The sequence below is a fragment of the Bacillus rossius genome, chromosome 16, assembly GCF_032445375.1.
Source record: "Bacillus rossius redtenbacheri isolate Brsri chromosome 16, Brsri_v3, whole genome shotgun sequence".
NCBI lineage: Eukaryota > Metazoa > Arthropoda > Insecta > Phasmatodea > Bacillidae > Bacillus > Bacillus rossius.
The window spans coordinates 3,661,557-3,681,296 of NC_086343.1; the positions used below are offsets into that span (position 1 = coordinate 3,661,557).

The following is a 19,740-nucleotide window of genomic DNA, read 5'->3' on the forward strand; positions in this document are numbered from 1 at the left end:
GGACGATAATTTTACGTGATAACGTCATAAGAAAATATTGATAAAAATTGCATACTTTTTAATTTTCAAATATTATTTACAGTTTTTGCAAATTTAATTTAAATAATTTTTTTAAATATAATCACGTATATAAGTTAAAAAGCCCGCCTTTAGCTGTTAATATTATAGAAGATTTTCTCCCACGGTGGTTAGCCGTTTCTTGCACGCTCGGCTCAGGCGGAACGTGACAATGTTTCGTGCGTGCAGACGGCGTTCATCGATTTATAAGACGTTATCACGTCAAAAGTTTGTGAAGATTAGTTACAAATTTCCTAACTTTATCTTCTTGCTTCTCGTGTTTTTTATTTTATTGCCATTCCCTTTCCCAAAAAAATCTCATTAATTTGTAATACGTCGTAAAATTAAGTTTTTAGGGCGCAGACATGACGTACCTTGACTTATACATGACTGATTATCAAATTAATGTACTGCAGGATTGTAGGTCTTAAAAAGACCTAAAAAAAGTCCGCAATAGTATTTGTCTGTCTATCTTCTAAGGATGATCCATAGTTAGGGACTGGAAAAATTCGCAGGTTCGATGACCTCCAGGATATAATGAACAATCCTCTGTCTCTACTTGGGCAAACGTCACCTGTTCATTGGCTGCTGACTTGTGAGGCGTCTCAACTGGGAGACTCGTGATTCGATACTGCTTCGACTGAGGGTCTATAGTTGGCCCGCAGTCCTCCAGGTCAACAGTGAACCAATAGCAGGAGTTGCATGAAGGTACAATTGTTTGCATTTCAGCATGTCGCGAAATGAATCCGCGAATTTTTCCGGCCTCTATGCATATGCACATAGGATAAATAAGGGTGGGGAATCAAAAAGGCGTATCAAAGGGAAAACACTCTCGAGGGACAAAATTGCTTTTCAAAAACGAAACGCCAGGACCAGTTGCTCCGAGTGGAATGTTGGCGCTTTTGATTCGCAAAGAGCTTCTTTCGAGGAACTGGAAGTATGTTCGTGACAGGGGACAGGCCAATGAGAAAAAATATTCTCCTGCGAGCATAAACACACGGAGGGAGGGGGGGCGGAGATACAGTTACTTCAGTGTGTCTGTGGAACAGACGTGTTCATAAAATAGCACAGAAATAAATTTAAAAAAAAATTATTAACCATCATAAAGTAAAATAGGAGGGAGGGAGGTCCACACTCATTATGCGAGGCGGCTTTCAGGAACACTTGTCTCCTTGGGTCATGGATTCCCCCGGCCCGACTTCCACCTACCCTTCAGAGCGGTATCCGCAATTACAGCGGCCGGCGACGAGGCATCCGTTTAGGCCCGCCCGGCGCCAGGACTCGCAGGACGAAGGAAATTGTACCCCGAAGGTCCTTGGAGGACCTACCACCCCCCCCCCCTTTTCCCCCCCGGTCAAGGTCCGTGTGCGCCGGAGGTAGAGAGACCGGAAAAATTCGCCGATTCATTTCGCGACAGTCTGAAATTCAAACACGTATACCTTCAAGCTGCTCTTGCTATTGGCTCACTGTTCGTCTGGCCGACTCCGGGCCAATGAGAAACCCTCCAACCAAAGAAGTGACGAATCACGGGGCAATACCAGTTGGGACGACTCACAAGTCAGCAGCCAAACGAACTGGCCGTTATTTGCCCGAGTGCACAGAGGACCGTGTAGACTATCCTGGAGGTCATCGAAACAGCTAATTTTTCAGGTCCCTAGCAAAAGGAATGATTCGATAGTCGACGTAGCTGCTCCGGCAGCGAATTCTAGCGGCGGGCGCGGAAACTACGTGTGATTCGCGTCCAGAAATTCAGCTGAAAACTAAATTTTGCTTACATTTATCACGCTCGGCATTATTCCATGTTAAATTTCGTTTCCATGTTTCGTGTTATAAGTGTATTTGCAAGACGAGAACACATGAATATGCTAGTTACCGAGGTTTGTTACGACATATCTGGCGAATAATGAAAGACTCGCTCGCATTAATTCTATCAAGGAACACAAAAACTGACTGAAGCGAGTATGTTTTTCACAAAAGGAAAAATAACAATAGCTAATTCCAAGACTTCAGATTAAAACAAAAGGGGCAATCAATCGCATTAAAAAATTTCCTATCGCACAGAATATTTTTCGTCAACTGCGCCTATAAACGCATTTGTTATAATATTGCCAATTGCCAGAGAAAAAAGAATGATATTTATTAATTGCTTCTATTTGTTCCCGAAAATCATTTCAGCGTGTAATAACGAGACAAAAAGCAAATATAATCAATCAGCCCGTTTGATCATGATAAATTAAAGAAGATTAAGCCTCCTGGTTATTTCCGTAGCGTAATAATGAAAATCATTTTGTTTATTTGGAATAGAAATTTGTATTGTGTAATATTCAAATGAGAATATTACGTGAATTAATTTAAACCCATACCAATACCGCGAATAAAATAATTCGTTACTGTATGTTTTTTTTTATATTTGAATTTAATAATTTTGGTAGCTCTGCGCCTGAAATATACCTACATATTTGCACGAAACACTTGCCGTGTTCACAATCTTCTGAAGTACATACTCATTCGCAGTAGTCCTTAGGACTGTGTTCAGAAGGCTGTCGTGATACGTTTGAGCAAGCAAGAAAATGAACGTGTATATTTATCGTGACCTTGAAGGTTAAATAATTCGGATAATGTTCGCAGGCTTTCGCGGCCATTGTCTGAAGTAGCTTGGCTTCTGGGTTGTAGCCGCGTCCTTGGCGAAAATAATTCACCGACGTTTCGGTCGACATTGCAGTCGCCATCATAAGGGAGCAGTTACCTACTCAACCGTAGGTGTTTCGCTTATAAACTGTATTCTTAGGAGAGCGAAAAGGGCTAAACGCGTGTTTTTAGAATACATTTTAGACACGAAACGCCCTATAAAAATTCTCGTCAGCACTCGGGGGCCTTGCATTATACCTTTATCTTCATTTCTTTGCCGCATAATGTTAAGGTCACCACCCAAATTTCACAGTTGTCCTGTGACGACGAGAAGACTGCGCGCCAGTCCAGAGGAGACACCGTGCTAGAAGCACCAGCGAGCGTCGCGCTTATCATCCCGCCTCACCAACACACACACCTCTGACTCTGGGCCAATGAGAAACATTCAACAAGGAAGTATCAAATCACAGACTACCAAGATGGGACGTCTAATAAATCTGCAAAGAACGAACGGGTGATATTTTTAACGGGTATGTAACGGACTATGCAGTCTATCTTAGAGGTCACTGAAACAGCGAATATTTCCGGTTCCTAGTAATACCATTATATTCCGTGTATTTTAAAGGAATAAATACGTTCACGTTAAATGTTTCTTTTTTCTCGAATAAATATTGATGGTTAAATAAATAAAACTCATGCAAGCGAAGTAAATCCGGGCATGTAAACACCGGTGACTGACGTGAGCAACTGCTATGGGACAGGAAAGTTTCGAGGGTTAAATGATCTCCAGGATAGACTCCACTGTCCTATGCTTACTCGAGCAAATGATGTCGCCGACTTGTGAGACGTCTCCAACGAAGGTTGTCCGTGATTCGATACTTCTTTCGTCAAATGTCTCTCATTGGCCCAGAGTCCCACGGATCAACCCGTATCAAATAGTAGACGGTTTGGCGGAGGTATAAGTAATTTTTAATTCTAGCCCATCGCGGAATGAATTCGCGAATTTTTTTCCTATCCCTAGCAATTGGAAGGGGGGGGGGGGGGGTTGGGGGAATTGCGTTTATTTCCAGTTGTGGGTTTTCTCTCAGTCTCCGACGAGGTTTGAAATCAGCGTCGCTGGCGATGAGGCGGTGTTGTGTTGCCGCGCCGCGCAGACCGACCGAGTGTGGGGAAGGTGGAGGAGGGGGGGGGGGAGAGCGAGTCCCTCGCAATTAGCGAGATGATAGCGCAGAGCCCGCGCTGGACCGACGCATTGAGGTCAGCGCGTTGACCGCAGAGCCGAATCCACCCCACCCCCCCCCCCCCCCCGGTCACTATACTAGCTCCCAGCGCCACCGACTGCACTCCCGTTGTTCGACGGGAGGACGTCAGACCGTGTTGTTTGCGTCCTCGAAACACCGCCGACAACCCCCGGGCGCTCTCTACGACAAGGGCCGCTCCCCCCCCTCCACCACCCAGTTACGAGGCTACGCCCATTAGTGGTAGTGCCTGCGGGGATGGTTACATCAGACCAGCGACCACGCGCTCTTAGGAATCAGCTAGAGACCTGCAAAACTCGCGGATTCATTTGGTGATAGGCTAGAATTCAAACACATATACCTCTTAGATAATTTTGCTATTGGCTTACTGTTCATCTGGACGAATCTCAACCAGTTATAAACCCTCAACCAAAGAAGGATCGAATCACAGACAAACCAGCTGCGACGTCTTACAAGTCGGCAGCCAATGAACTTGCGTTATTTGCCCGAGTGTACAGGGGTATGTGCAGTCTATCCTGAAGGCCATCTAAACCGCGAATTTTGCAGGTCTCTACCAATAAATAGAGACCTGTAAAATTCGCGGATTCATTTCGCGATAGGATAGAGTCCAAAACCTTTGACATTATTTTGCTTCAGTGATTGGGCCACAGTTTATCTGAAGGACTCTGGGCCAATTAAAAAATCTTTAACAGAATAATTAGCGAATCACGATCATTCCAGTCAACAGGTGTTACGAGTCGGTAACCAATCAGCAGATGTAATTTGCACGAGTGCGTAGAGGATCATGGAGTCTATCCTTTAGGGATTTGAAATCGCGAATTTTACAGTTCTCTACCAATAAATCAAAGATATTCAAACACTGAAACTAAACTGTGCGATCTCACATATTCGAGTGGATAAACTTTAACAGTTGCGCAGTCAAATCTCAGTCATAACTTGGAAGGAAATTCTCACAATTTCGAATACAGAGTGTGCGAGCACGTACTTCGAAGGGTGGTTATGAAGATTTTGTTTTGGAAGTACCTGGCGCGGCATTGTCTGGCTCGACTTTATTCCCTCGAAGGATCAAAACAAGCATAGCCCCGGTGTTCGGCGGCTGCAAACAATCAAGTCCGAACAACCGGAGAGGTTTCCTGCCACAACAGAACAATCGTGCTTCCGTTTCCCCGGTCTTCCGTCCCAGCTGATCGCCAATTGTTCACCGGGCACAATGCAGTTCGGGAAAAAGAACAAACAAGAGTTTGGCGATCGATAGTGTGAGACAGAGAGCCGAGAATCTGGAAGGAGGGGGAGCGCTAGCGGGTGTCCTAGAGAGATCAGATAAGCCAGATCGCCGTGTAAGAAAGATCACCAGATAAGTCAGATCGCCGTGTAAGAAAGATCACACAGATAATACAGATTGCGGAATAAAATTAATAACCAGATAACACAGGTTGCGGAATAAAAGCAATCACCAGATAATACAGATTGCGGAATAAAATCAACCACCAGATAATACATATTGCGGAATGAAATCAACCACCAGTTAATACAGATTGCGGAATAAAAGAGATCGCTGGATAGTACAAATCACCCGGTAAGGAAGATCGTCAGGTATGAATTATCGCCGGATAAGAGATTTGCCTGATAAGAGAGAGATAGTACGATAAAGAAAAGAGAGATCGCCTTATAAAAGAGAGCTAACTATTTAAAAGAGGCCACTTGATTACATATAAAAAATGTGATTTGAGAGATAACCAGGTTGAAGAGAGATCACGTGATGTGAGATTGCTGGATAAATCATATCACAGGTTATGATAGATCGCTGGATAAGACAGAATGACAGATAAGAGAAATTGCAGATAAGAGTAACTAAGGATATCAGAGATCACGCGGCATGAATGATAGCCGGATACGATTGAACGCCCGAGGATAAATATCCCCCGATTAAGACAGATCACCAGATAAGAGATTTCCAGATAAAACAGCACCGGATAAGACTTATCGCTGTATAAGAGAGATCTCCAGATAAAATGGATAAGAGTGATGTCTTCATTCGGCCACAGGTTGAATTATGAACATTTATAAGTTCACGGAACTTTCTTAACTGTATTGTATGTTATATGACTTATCTTACAATACTACGACACGACAATAAACCTCCCAAAAAATAAATCGTTAATATGTGTAAGCTATACTTAATCGAATGAAAAAAAAAATTAAAACGGAAGGCCAATGAAAACGAGTAATTTATAGAGGTTAGTTTATACTTATTGAGGATAGAGTCTAGCCTTAAAATTACTGGATCATTTAAAAAAAAATCAATTCTTTATGACCATCGCCTTTAAAAAAGCCAGCTTCAAACCCAAAAACACTCGCAGGGGTTTGATAGTCAGCGAGTATGAGGAATTAGTTAGTGCCTATTCGGAGAGCGAGTTAATAAAGTTTGACAACCTAGTAATAATTCACTAACTGGTATTTAAATAAAACAAAAAGGACGTGATTAGATAAACCAGTTCTTAAACGGATAAGTTTGCTTTGGAGCCACAAGTTGTTAAATGAAAATTTGAAAATTTTAATTAAAACTGAGACAGCGCTGTCAGTATTCTAATGTAAAATCTTTTCTATGGTAGCTCTTTGGAACCCATGGCGTACTTTAAAGATAATATTCTTGTTGTTAAATATAATTTTTCATTCTATGAATGAGCGCCTGGGTTGGAAGATAAAATTATATTTTTATTTTTTTATGTTTCTTGCCACGGACGGTCCAGGCTTAGAGTTGATAACCAGAGCCATTTATTTCTCGAGAAAAGATCTCCAGAGCAGATGTTTGTTAAAACTTTGTGGCATTGTCTGTGTTCTGTGGTTGGCTGGGCTTATCTCAGACGCACCAATCACAGCCAAGCCGGCGCGGAGGCAGCTGCGACCTGAATGGGCCCGGCCCAACGGGCCAATCACAACAGCGCGGGCATGCCTTGTTGCAGTCTGATTGGCTAAACGTGCATGTCCCCACTGATAACTAGGGCCCTGAAAAATTCGCGATTTCGATGACCTCCAGGATAGTCCACACGGTCCTCTGTACACTCGGGGCAAATAACGGCCAGTTCGTTGGCTGCTGACTCGTGAGTCGTCTCAACTGGTGTTTGCCCGTGATTCGTTACTTCTTTGGTTGAGGGTTTCTCATTGGCCCAGAGTCGCCCAGACGAACAGTGAGCCAATAGCAAGAGCAGCTTAAAGGTATATGTGTATGAGTTTCAGACTTACGCGAAACGAAACTGCGAATTTTTCCGGTCTGTACTGATAACAAATCTAGGTATTGAATAATAACGGCCTTTAAAAAAAAAAATTTCACCTGACTGGTTCTCTGTATTCTGATTTCCTGAAGTCGTTATCGTTGTGTAAACACAACATATATAGCAATACTGTCATAATTTTAATTTTGTGAAAAATAAAAGGAATGACTTAATTCTAATACAAAATATAAAGTTTTAAGGTTAGAAATTTATAAAGTGTGACTAAAAGGATTAACAAAGCAAAAGTAAAAAATAGAGCGCGTGTAACTCAGTACACGTGATATAAGAGAAACATTTTTGGTAGTTCAAACCTCGACTCATAAGGGCTAAAACAGAGAGAGAGAGAGTGAGAGAAAGAGAGAGAGAGAGAGAAGACAATTTTCTAAAAAGAACTTATAGTATTAATATAATTAAAAAAAATATTTAAAGGTTCAATCAGTTTACTCAAAATATCTGTTACTTTTTATAAGTTTGTTTCCTCGATATTTAATATTATAGCTTTACAGTAACTAAAATATGAAACGTACGTAAGCAACCGTTTACACGTTGTTTACAATATTTTTAACGTAGCTGACCTAACCCAACATTGCGTTTACACAAATCTGTAATATTTTAAACGTCACTAACATAACCCAACCAAATCATTAAACTTTTAATTATTGGTAACCTGCTTGAAATATCGAAATGCCATTTTACACAATGGTTAGAAACAAGAGAACGAAAACGAGCCCAGAAAAAGTATATGGCATAGTGCTCTCTTTATATCTCTTTGGCCAAAGCACCTATTGCCTGTACTTTTCGAGTCAGAAACGTTCCACAAAACGTTTCGCTAAAATTCGGCATTGAAATTATACTCTCGGCGCTCCAAAAAAAAAAAAAAAAAAAAAAAAAAGTTTCGCTTCAAAAAATAACGATGGAAAATCTTAAACGAAGATGGCTTATTTCTAGGGCCATGCATAGGGCCATGTATATTTCGCGAAAAGATTCCGAGACTAGCTGAAAGTTAAAACACTGTAAGCATCGTCTGTGTTTCATAATTGGGTGAGCTTCTTTCAGGTACACGTCGGTTGTTGCAACACCAATCACAGTAAATTAAGCGCGGAAGCAAACGCGTCCTGAGTGGCTCGGTCAAACACGGCGACGACTTATCTCGCAGACTGTCGCCAATCACAAGGATGAAACCTCTGGTGCGGGTGTACCTTGTTGCAGTCTAATAGGCGCTCAGATTTATTCGCGAAAAATGCCTGCCCCTACTTATTTCTGATCCTTTATCTTTCCCCCCACTAGGAAACACAGCCAAGTAAACTTGACGGGACAAAATACGCGACTGGTGTGTAGCAACACGCACCTTGCTCCCGAAGATAAGGCAGAGGAGCAGCGTCGCCGTCAGCTGCGTGTGGCAGAAGAAGATGATGAACAGCAGGTCCGGGTTGGCCGGGGACTGCAGGAACAACCTGCAACAACACGACACAGCAATGGGAGCCAGTGCACAACAGTGTGGGTTGTGTTGTCCCAGTACCTCCAATAGTTAAAAGTAGACACTGGAAAAATTCGCGAGTTTAATGACCTCCAGGATAGGTTACACGATCCTCTTGCCTACTTGGGCAAACGGCGCTCGTTCATTGGGTACAGAATTTTGAGGCGTCTCAAGTGGGTAAGTTGTGATTGGATACTTCTTTGATTGATTGTCTCTAATTGGCCCTCAGTCCTCCAGATTAACAGTGAACCAATAGCAGAAGCAGCACAACGGTATAATTATTTGAATTTTAGCATATCACGAAATGAACCCGCGAATTTTTCCGGTCTCTAGTTAAAAGTTATTTGTAGGGACCTGAAAAATTCGCGGTTTCGATGACCCCAGGATAGTCTACACGGTCCTCTGTACACTCGGGGCAAATAACGCCAGTTCGTTGGCTGCTGACTTGTGAGTCGTCTCAACTGGTGTTTGCCCGAGATCCGTCAGTTCTTTGGTTGAGGAGTTTCTCACTGGCCCAGAGTCGCCCGGACGAACAGTGAGCCAATAGCAAGAGCAGCTTAAAGGTATGCGTGTATGAATTTCAGACTATCGCGAAATGAGTCTCTAGTTATTTGCAAACCTTTCCCTGAAAAGCTTTCCAGTATTAACTTCGCACATAACCAGCACGACTGAACAAAATAAAGTCAAATTGTTTGAATATCCAGTAATTTTTTCCACGGTTAAAAAAAAAAAAAAAAAAAAAAAAACATGCTCGAATGACACATCAATCAAAATATAAAATTTTGCACCCGTTTTCGTAAGAAAAGTCCCAAGATAAAACAGTGCAAAACTGCAATGGCGTATGTTCAAGAAATTGTATTAAAACAAGAGATTTATAGTTTCGAAATTCCAAAAGTATCTCTTAGAGGCACGGCAAGCCATAAATACGGAGTGAGCTAACTTCCATGAGAGAAAAATGTAGAGTGGATATATTCAGACCACAACCGGCAGCCCAGTATGTGAAACATGCGGTGAAACGCACAAAGCAAAAATAAACTTATAAAACTACATATTGATACGGTATAAACCTCGTTAGAGACAAATACTAATGAAATATGATTTTTTTTACTACAAAATATTTCCCTTCATTATGTGAATTGATTCATGCTCGAACTAATCATCGTATTATGAAATCCATTAATGGCATTTGCACCAATTAGGTTGGATTGTCAATTTTTTTTTACAATTTGAATATGCAAAAACGAAGCTTTCAATTAATTAAAATGTTAATTATGATTCTTTGTAGGAAAAAACGTACAGTAAATTATATTACAGGTAATGAATAGCTAACTATTTAAATCAAATTACATTTTTTATACCAAAGTGTTGTAAATTTCCATTTAAACTTAATTAAAACTCGATTGATAAAATTTCTATACCCAGATACGTAACTGCAGTGATATAAACGTCATGATGTCATAGAATTTTTTAAAAATTATTTCTATCGAATGTTTGAAAGAAAATATTTTTTCTGCATTAAGTACGCTTAAGATGCATGAATGGAAATTAATGAAAAAAAAATTATATGTATATAAAAGTGAGCTCAGCCAATATGACGCACCGAGGTTATCTCAGACAGACGATTCTACTATGACCAGCAGTTGACTTCCGCTAATTGAAAACCCTGGCCTTATTCGAGTGGGGGAGGGGGGAAGGGAAGAAACTTTGTTTTAAATATTTGACAACCCCTCAGTGGGGTAGTAGGTCAAACCTGCTCTCTGTAGGAAAAGAATAAAGATCTTAATTAAGATATTTAGAAAAAAAAATAACTGCATTTAATTGGATATTACAAAAATAAAACATTGATTGAAACGACTAGTTATCTGTAAAGTGTCTGACCCATGACTAGAGACCGGAAAAATTCGCGAATTCATTTCGCGATAGGCTAAAATACAAATAGTTATTCCTCAGTGCTGCCTCTTCCATTGGCTCACAACTCACCTGGATGACTCTGGGCCAATGAGAAACGCCCGACCAAAGCTTTATCGAATCACAGGCTGCTACGTTGGGACGTCTCACAAGACAGCAGCCAATGAGTGGGTGGCATTTGACCGAGTGTACGTAGAACTATGGAGTTCATCCTAGAGGCCATTGAACCCGCGAATTTTTCCGGTCCCTACCCATGACTGCAGCTGCTGCTGGTTAGAAATGCGCGCTAGCTTCGAAGATATTCCACTGCCCCGCCTAAAACAGCAAGGTCCCAAAATGTGTCCGAGGATTGGTCCACATGATTACCTGACGTATATCATGGCGTGGAGAGTGGTCCGAGTATTTTGTCCAGTTTTGAACTTTTTGACCCACTCTGGATCCTCTGGTAGCATAAAATAACAACACTCACGATATCTGCGGTTTCCGGTTCCCGTTACAAAAAAAAAGTGCTTTTAAAACAGAAAGGAACTCCAACATTTTTCACAACTTAAATGAATAGGTATTCAAAACTTAGATACGTACTAATTTACAATGCGTGAAACAGAATAAGCGAAAAAACACTTATTTTGGCGCTGTATATTAACTGCGCTCTGGCGACTACTTTATAAATCAGTAGATTCGGACATCGGACTTCGAAATTTTAGACGGGGAATTTTTCCGTGAGACAATGTGATGTCATTCACATCAGGATGACGTGGATCGCCCACAGGTTCGGACTCTTACAGACGGACGTTTAATGGAAAAATGTCTCTCTTATGCCCAAGACTGAGTGTGAGTTGTCGTTTCACACCCCTTCTGTGAAAGGCAGTGACAAACCATTATAACATCATCTCAACTGGATTCGAACCAGCCTCCGCGCCGACCATCTCATCACCATCATTATCCGTGAAACACTACTCGACTCCCCAAATCGTATAAAAATTTTTTTCCCCCCCTTTTTCGACCACGAAAACGGAAAAGGCACTAATGAACATTGTTTGCGATTCTCGATCGATTTATTCGCGATTCCCCCGGCGCTGTCGACTAATATCGCACGACCTCGTTATCACTGTGTTTGTTTTGTCCTTTCCAGGGCGCACGTTAATTGACTTCGTGCGGTCTCCGGTAATTTTCAGAAGCTTTCCCCTATACCCTTTCCCACTCACCCCTTCCTCTTTGCTCTCGTTGTTAATGCTATTCCTGATTGCGTTAAGTCCCTCCCGGGAAATTAGCTAATTCCGCCGCTGTAAATGATTCGACCGCATGTCGATTTTCTCGAAATGAAATTTCTGCGCGACGGATCCCATTGGGCGGAGCTAGGCACACAATGGCGACACGACCAATGAGATCTCCTCCCACGCTGATTGGACCACCCGGCAGTCGAACGGGCGAGAAATAAAAGACGCACATCATCTGTGCTGCGGGTGTGGTTTCAAGTTGGTCAGCGCCAATTACTAGAGACCTGAAAAATTCGCGGATTCATTCGGTGATAGGCTAGAATTCAAACACATACACCTCTTAGATAATTTTGCTATTGGCTTACTGTTCATCTGGACGAATCTCAACCAGTTGTAAACCCTCAACCAAAGAAGTATCGAATCACAGACAAACCAGCTGAGACGACTTACAAGTCGGCAGCCAATGAACTTGCGTTATTTGCCCGAGTGTACAGGGGTATGTGCAGTCTATCCTGAAGGCCATCTAAACCGCGAATTTCGCAGGTCTCTGACAATTACGTCTGCTCGAGACCTTGCGCATGGAAGGTACAGAAGAACCCATACACAACATACACAACATAATACGTACGTAAACGGAACGTGACAATAATTTTAAATTACTTCACGTTTAACACGACGTTACTGCCAGAATTTAAAAAAAAAAACTGAATCATAATTTTGTTGCCATTTTATGCATCACTGCCGTAAAAAATCACAGGTTGATAAATAGAATATTGAAATTGTCACAGGTAAGTACCGCTTCGGGAATGATGACAACTGTGGTGACACTGTCACTTGGCACGTTGACAACTGCCAACAGGTACAGGCACTCGAGTGACTCACATGGACACGTTCAGGAAGACGGAGAGCAGGAACTCGTTGTAGATCGCCATGGAGATGAAGCGACTCTCGTTGAACTCGGACGGGGCCTTGCGCACCACGATGCACAGCCGTATCCCCCACACCAGGAACATCACCTCGACTGCAACACAGGGAACATCACCTCTACTGCAGCACAGGGAACATCACCTCGACTGCAACACAGGGAACATCACCTCGACTGCAAAACACAATCTGACTTCAACACCAGGAACATCATCTCGACTGCAACACAGGGAACATCACATGACCTCGACTGCAACACAATATGACTTCAACACCAGGAACATGATCTCGACTGCAACACAGGGAACATCGTATCAACACCAGGAACATGATCTCGACTGCAACACAGGGAACATCGTATCAACACCAGGAACATGATCTCGACTGCAACACAGGGAACATCACATGACCTCGACTGCAACACAATATGACTTCAACACCAGGAACATGATCTCGACTGCAACACAGGGAACATCACATGACCTCGACTGCAACACAATATGACTTCAACACCAGGAACATGATCTCGACTGCAACACAGGGAACATCGTATCAACTCCAGGAACATGACCTCGACTGCAAAACAAAATCTGACTTCAACACCAGGAACATGATCTCGACTTGAAACACAAGGAACATGATCTGACTTCAAAACAGGGAACATAACTTCAACTGCAACATGAGGAACATTAAACCCAACTGCAAAACCAGTGTCATGACCTCAACTTCCACCCCAGGAACATTATGCGAAGCTTTCAAGTTAAACTCAGTAAATAGATAAAAAACAACTCTGAATTTACAAAACTATACTGTGTTAACAAACTGCACCGATCTATTGCCACCACTGCCCAGACACCATGGACAGAGGTATAATTTACGATACAAAAGTTTCAGCACCCGAAATTCGGTGCTTTGAGGATCAGAAAACAGTCGCCTTAAGACTACCCAAGTTCTCGTCCCACCAGCTGATTGTCAGGTCTGACAATACACTTCATGAGTTGGCAGCATCTCGAAGCTGACTGGCAAATTGTTCAGCTCGTTCTCGTGCGCACACAGCTTAGGAACAAATCCAGGAAATCTTAACTTCAATCTTAACTTCGAGACACTAAGTGGATTACACTAAGACTTCTCACCCCGCAAACACCCGTCCAGCCCACACCAGTCACCCTTGCAATCTTCAAACTTCACCGAGTCCGATACGGCGATGACGCAAGGCATTGCGAACGCAAAAGTAAAAATTCGCCAACGGCGCTGAAACTTAACAATGTCGTGCAGCACAGTCAACTGATAACATTGCCGCATGGGACTTATCCTTACGTTTACGTAACGTAATCATGATTTTTTTTAACGTAAATATCTGTTCGTACATGTTACGTCGAAACGGCCGACCGAGTGGTAGTTTTGCAATGCACAAGATGGCCGCTCAACAGTTTCGCGCTTCTGTAGAAGGCAGTAACATCTTGAAACGAGTTAAGTCCTTGGGCGATCTCTTCACAAACTAAGTCCAAACTGCGAAAATTACTAAGGTCCTCTGGCCTTTCGAAAATAATCAGAGTCCCACTGACTAGAAGATATTCTGTCACCAAAGGGGGTTCTTCCGTGAAATATTCCGAGTCGAACTTCTGCAGGAAATATTCTATCAGTAGGGACCTGAAAATTTCGCGGTTTCGATGACCTTCAGGATAGTCTACACAGTCATCTGTACACTCGGGCAAATAACGCCAGTTCGTTGGCTGCTGACTTGTGAGTCGTCTCAACTGGTATTGCCCCGTGATTCGTCACTTCTTTGGTTGGAGGGGTTTCTCATTGGCCCAGAGTCGCCCAGACGAACAGTGAGCCAGTAGCAAGAGCAGCTTAAAGGTATATATACATATATGTGTATGAATTTCAGACTATCGCGAAATGAATCTGCGAATTTCCTCAGAAATGCGGCTAGGTTCCACATATTCTTCGTTAAACTTGTATCAGCCGAGTAACAATACTATGTGAACGTGGACACAGCGAGGTCTTCACGGCCTGATGACGGTGGGCGACATGGAGCGAGGGGAGACCTAAGATGCACATAAAGTTCTGCCATTCCCGATTACACCCGAACAATTCACCTTCGGCCAACTTCGGGATTTGTTTGTTTTTTTTGCGCAGGAAAATCCAAGTGCCCAACCCCCGCATGGTAGACTTTTTTCTACTCTGTCCAACACTTCATCCAGACCATCCTCTTGTCTCCTGTAAATTCCTACACGTAATGCATGCCAATTTGCATCCCGCATGAATGTGCCCAGGGTTTTCCCTGTGTCTATGCAGGTTTTACCTGGGCCCAACCTATCTCTAGTTATAGTCTAGATTTAAGAGTGAGGGGAGTTATTCATGGCGCCAATCGCTGCCATGGCTGGCCAATCCCCTCCTAGCACATGATGCATGCGACCCTCTCCCTGCATGGCTAATCCCAGCATGACTAGGCGTATAGGCTTCGGCCTGAGACGCACCTAGGTCCCTCCCTAACCCGGACCCCTCCAAAATACACTTAGTTTTAGTTAGGTTAAGAAAAAAAAATAAAAAAAAATTGCGCAGGAAAAATTAATTCAAATATTAAAAGTGGTCGGTTAGGTTAGCTACATTAAAACACTATGGACGGTTAGTTAGGTTATTATAGCTACATTAAAATAAACAGAGAAATATAAATAAACCAGAGGTTGGCCGAAGGTGAATTGTTCGGGTGTAATCGGGAATGGCAGAACTTTATGTGCATCTTAGGCTTCCCTGGAGCGAGGTAGCGGCCTACTTCTTCCGGAAAGCCTTAATTTCACAGACGAGAGAGCCACACCCGAAGTTCCCCGAAGTTCATGCTCACTTTCTTTATTTTCCGTACCACAACAGGTGTATTTATTTGGGATGTAGCTTACTCATACGTCATACGCCGTTCTATCTCATTGTATAAACCGGCGTGGCATTAAATTTTGCGGTCGATTAGGATAGGTTAGCTACATTATAAATACTTTAAAACATTGTGGATGGTTGGTTATATCGGGTAAGTATAGCTACATTAAAAATACTGTAAAATCATTTTATGGTTGCTTAGCAAATAACTTTTTAATATGTAGCTATACAGCGCTAGGAAACCGTTTACATGATTTCACAGTATCTTTAATGTAGCTATCCTAACCAAATCAACCGTTCACAATGTTTTAAAGTATTTATAATGTAGCTAACCTAACCTAATTGACCATTAGTTATCATGAGTTGTCCAAAATAAACATTGACGGACACACGGAAAACGAAAAATATGACGGCGTACAGATACATACCGTTGCCTTATTTATGGTCTTTCCTTTTATCAACACCACCATATTTATTTACAATGAACAAAAAAAAACCGAAGATGCACGATCGAGCGTTTGGCTCTCTCGTCAGTGAAAAGAAGGCTTCCCACTTCTTTCACTCGGACGTCGATTGTTTTGTTTTTTGTTTTGTAATGCTGCACGTAAATCTCCCAAATCTGAAAGCCCTCCTTAGTCACGCCGAAAATGTTCCCGGCGTTAAAACTTAACTAACTCATACACAGAGAGAAAAAAAAATTTCAGCACTTTAACAAAAGATTCCTTTGGAAACCAGAAACTACAATTGTGCCTTTATACTTTTTCAAGTGCTCCAATATAATTGAGGTTAACTATCCTTATGTATTATTTATGGATATAAATTAAAATATTATTTAGTATAATTAATTCTAAATATTATTAAATTAAAATGTTAAATATTAATTATTGGTTATTTAATATTTACAAAAATAAAAAACAAATTTAATAAAACATTTGATAAAAAATTTGCGATAAAAATTAAAATCGAACATCAATTCAAGATATTACTTTTTAATATTTATTATTAATTGAATAAATAATAAATATTTATAAAAATAAATGAACAAATTTCATGAAAACTTTTTGATAAAAATGAAAAGTGAATATTAAATAAATTAAGAAAATAATAAATATTTAAAAAATGAATGAACTTAAATTTAATTGTTGAATTTATTATTGAAATTATTTATTTTCTTTTAAAATAACATAATAATCAATAATAAATATTTAAAATTAAGAATATTATAATATTTAGAAGAAATTATGTCATATATATTTATTATTCTCTAATTTTTTTTTCAAATTTAAACTGAAATTTATTGAATGTGTTGACTATCTTTTTCCAGCCCTTTTATTATTTAATTGTAATTAATTATTTGCATGCAATTAAAAACTATTTTTTAATGATGCCAAAGAAGTATAACTTCTCAGGCGCGTACATAAGTAGGTACACGCACAAAACTCCGCGACCCCGGAGAAACCCCCGGATGGCCTCCGCATGGGGAGCACTAGAAAGTTTAGTTGAAGGGATGTTTCAGGAATATGTTTAAAAGTATTTTCGAGTCAAAGGGCGTGGCTTAGTGGTCAAGCGCCTGGCACGGCTACCTGCCGGTCAACAAATGTTTACTTAAGGTTCGCCGGCTTTCACGGCCATTGTCTGAAGTAGGCTTAGCTTCTGGGTCGTAGGCCGAGTCCTTGGGTAAATAATTATCCGGCGTTTCGGTCGACATTGCAGTCGCGATCATCAGGGAGCAGTTAGTTACCTCAGTAGGTAAACTGCTCCCTGATGATGGCGACTGCAATGTCGACCGAAACGTCGAAGAATTATTTTTTTTCCCAAGGACACGGCTACAACCCAGAAGCCAAGCCTACTTCAAGTGTTCGGTTGAGAGGTATTTTAACATTAGCTTCTTATCTTTGAGATTGAAAACTTTTATGATCCCGGCACCGACGAAGAATTGTGAGAACACGGGAGGTTCATTCTGAAGAGCGGGAGGTCCCGTCCTGCCTCGACACTCTACTCTCTATGATCCGAGTAGACTCGCTTCTCCATAGCGAAGACACTCCACGTCGAGATAACGTAAACTTGCTTGCTAAGCTACTTACGTAATGTGCGAGTAGCTTTTCAGGTCGGAAAATTTAAAAAAAAAAAAAATCCAGGAGGAATTTTTTTTAGGAAGGTTCAGCAGTTTGAACGACCTTGAAGAGGTATTTAAGTTAAATACTTTCGTCCACGTTCGTGATAAAAGAAGCTGTAAGTATCCGTCGACGGTAGGGGTTAAGCCTCAGTTTCTTGAAATAAGCTTTTCGCGCACTAAGCTGAGTATTATTACTTAGCGTGTCTACTTCATTATGGAACTAAAATAATTTTATTGCTAAAATTTATTCACAGAAATATGGTTATGATGATCGTACACGAAATTTTATACACACACACACATATGTATATATTCTCAGCTACAACAAAATATAAATGCAAACAAGATCTTTTTATGAGCTTTTGAACATTTTCACGTTTAAACCTACGTATAAAAAATATACAGTCCAATTCTATTGCTTTCTGTAGTCATTTATCTGTCACCATGTTACCATTATATAGATTTTACATATTTACATAGATGTTACGACTTCAAACAATCTGGTGACAGATACGGAACCGCGAGTTATACAGTCACACAAACTCCCGACACAAATTTCTCGTAAGCCCAATACATTTTTTTAAATAAATACTACTTAAAATACATGAAATTTTATTGTAAATTGGTTACAACTGCATAATCTTAAAAAAGTACATTAAGAAACTGTCTGTTAGCTGTTTTTTTACTATTATCTGACAGATTTAGATGATCCATACATATACACAAAATAACGTGGACAGCGAGAATACCACCCCCAAAACATATTTAATTCAATCACCCTGACGAGTATAGGCAATCTATTTTTTTGAAATGAAACATATTTACAGTAAGTATGGGAAACCGAGGCGATGTCTTCATTTGGGGGCAATGGAAGTTCATCGCTAATACATCAACGAAAAATTGCAACGATAAGGATTGGGTTGCACGATTACTTTTTTTTTTTTTTTGCCTTATTGCTCACTCGCACATACTTGCGCAATTGCATACTTGCGTGCTCGTATTCTCACGCACTTGATTCCTTGAGAAAATGCGTACTTGCGCTTTCGCGTGCTTCCGCAGTCGCTTACTTGCGCACTTGCATTCTTTAATACGTGATCAACTGAATACTTGAGCACCTGCGTGCTTGTGAAGTTGCATTATTTTCGCACTTGCATTCTTGAATACGTGATCAACTGAATACTTACTTGAGCACCTGCGTGCTTGTGCAGTCGTATACTTGAGCACTTGGATTCTTGAATACGAGATCAACTGCATACTTGAGCACCTGCATGCTTGTGCAGTCGCATACTTGCGCACTTGCATTCTTTAATACGTGATCAACTGAATACTTGAGCACCTGCGTGCTTGTGAAGTTGCATTATTTTCGCACTTGCATTCTTGAATACGTGATCAACTGCATACTTGAGCACCTGCATGCTTGTGCAGTCACATACTTGAGCTCTTGGATTCTTGAATACGAGATAAACTACACACTTGAGCACCTGCATGTTTGTGCAGTCGCATACTCGAGCTCTTGGATTCTTGAATACGCGATAAACTACTTTTTTGAGCACCTGCATGTTTGTGCAGTCGCATACTCGAGCTCTTGGATTCTTGAATACGTGATAAACTACACACTTGAGCACCTGCATGCTTGTGCAGTCGCATACTCGAGTTCTTGGATTCTTGAATACGTGATAAACTACATACTTGAGCACCTGCATGCTTGTGCAGTCACATACTCGAGCTCTTGGATTCTTGAATACGTGATAAACTACATTTTTGAGCACCTGCATGTTTGTGCAGTCGCATACTCGAGCTCTTGGATTCTTGAATACGTGATAAACTACATACTTGAGCACCTGCATGCTAGTGCAGTCGCATACTAGAGCTCTTGGATTCTTGAATACGCGATAAACTACATTCTTGAGCACCTGCATGCTTGTGCAGTCGCATACTTGAGCTCTTGGATTCTTGAATACGTGATATACTACATTTTTGAGAACCTGCATGTTTGTGCAGTCGCATA

The 19,740-nt window shown here is 41.1% G+C and overlaps 1 protein-coding gene across 1 annotated transcript in view; it reads right to left on the minus strand.

The window, feature by feature from the left end:
* The window catches only part of LOC134540286 (uncharacterized), a 354,516-nt gene that overhangs the window by 12,750 nt on the left and 322,026 nt on the right, over positions 1 to 19,740 (minus strand). Inside the window, exons 10-11 of the mRNA XM_063382944.1 lie at positions 12,701 to 12,839; positions 8,565 to 8,670 (exon numbers count right to left, since the gene is read on the minus strand). Of these exons, the coding sequence (XP_063239014.1) occupies positions 8,565 to 8,670; positions 12,701 to 12,839 (245 nt within the window). The remainder of the gene's footprint in view (positions 1 to 8,564; positions 8,671 to 12,700; positions 12,840 to 19,740) is intronic.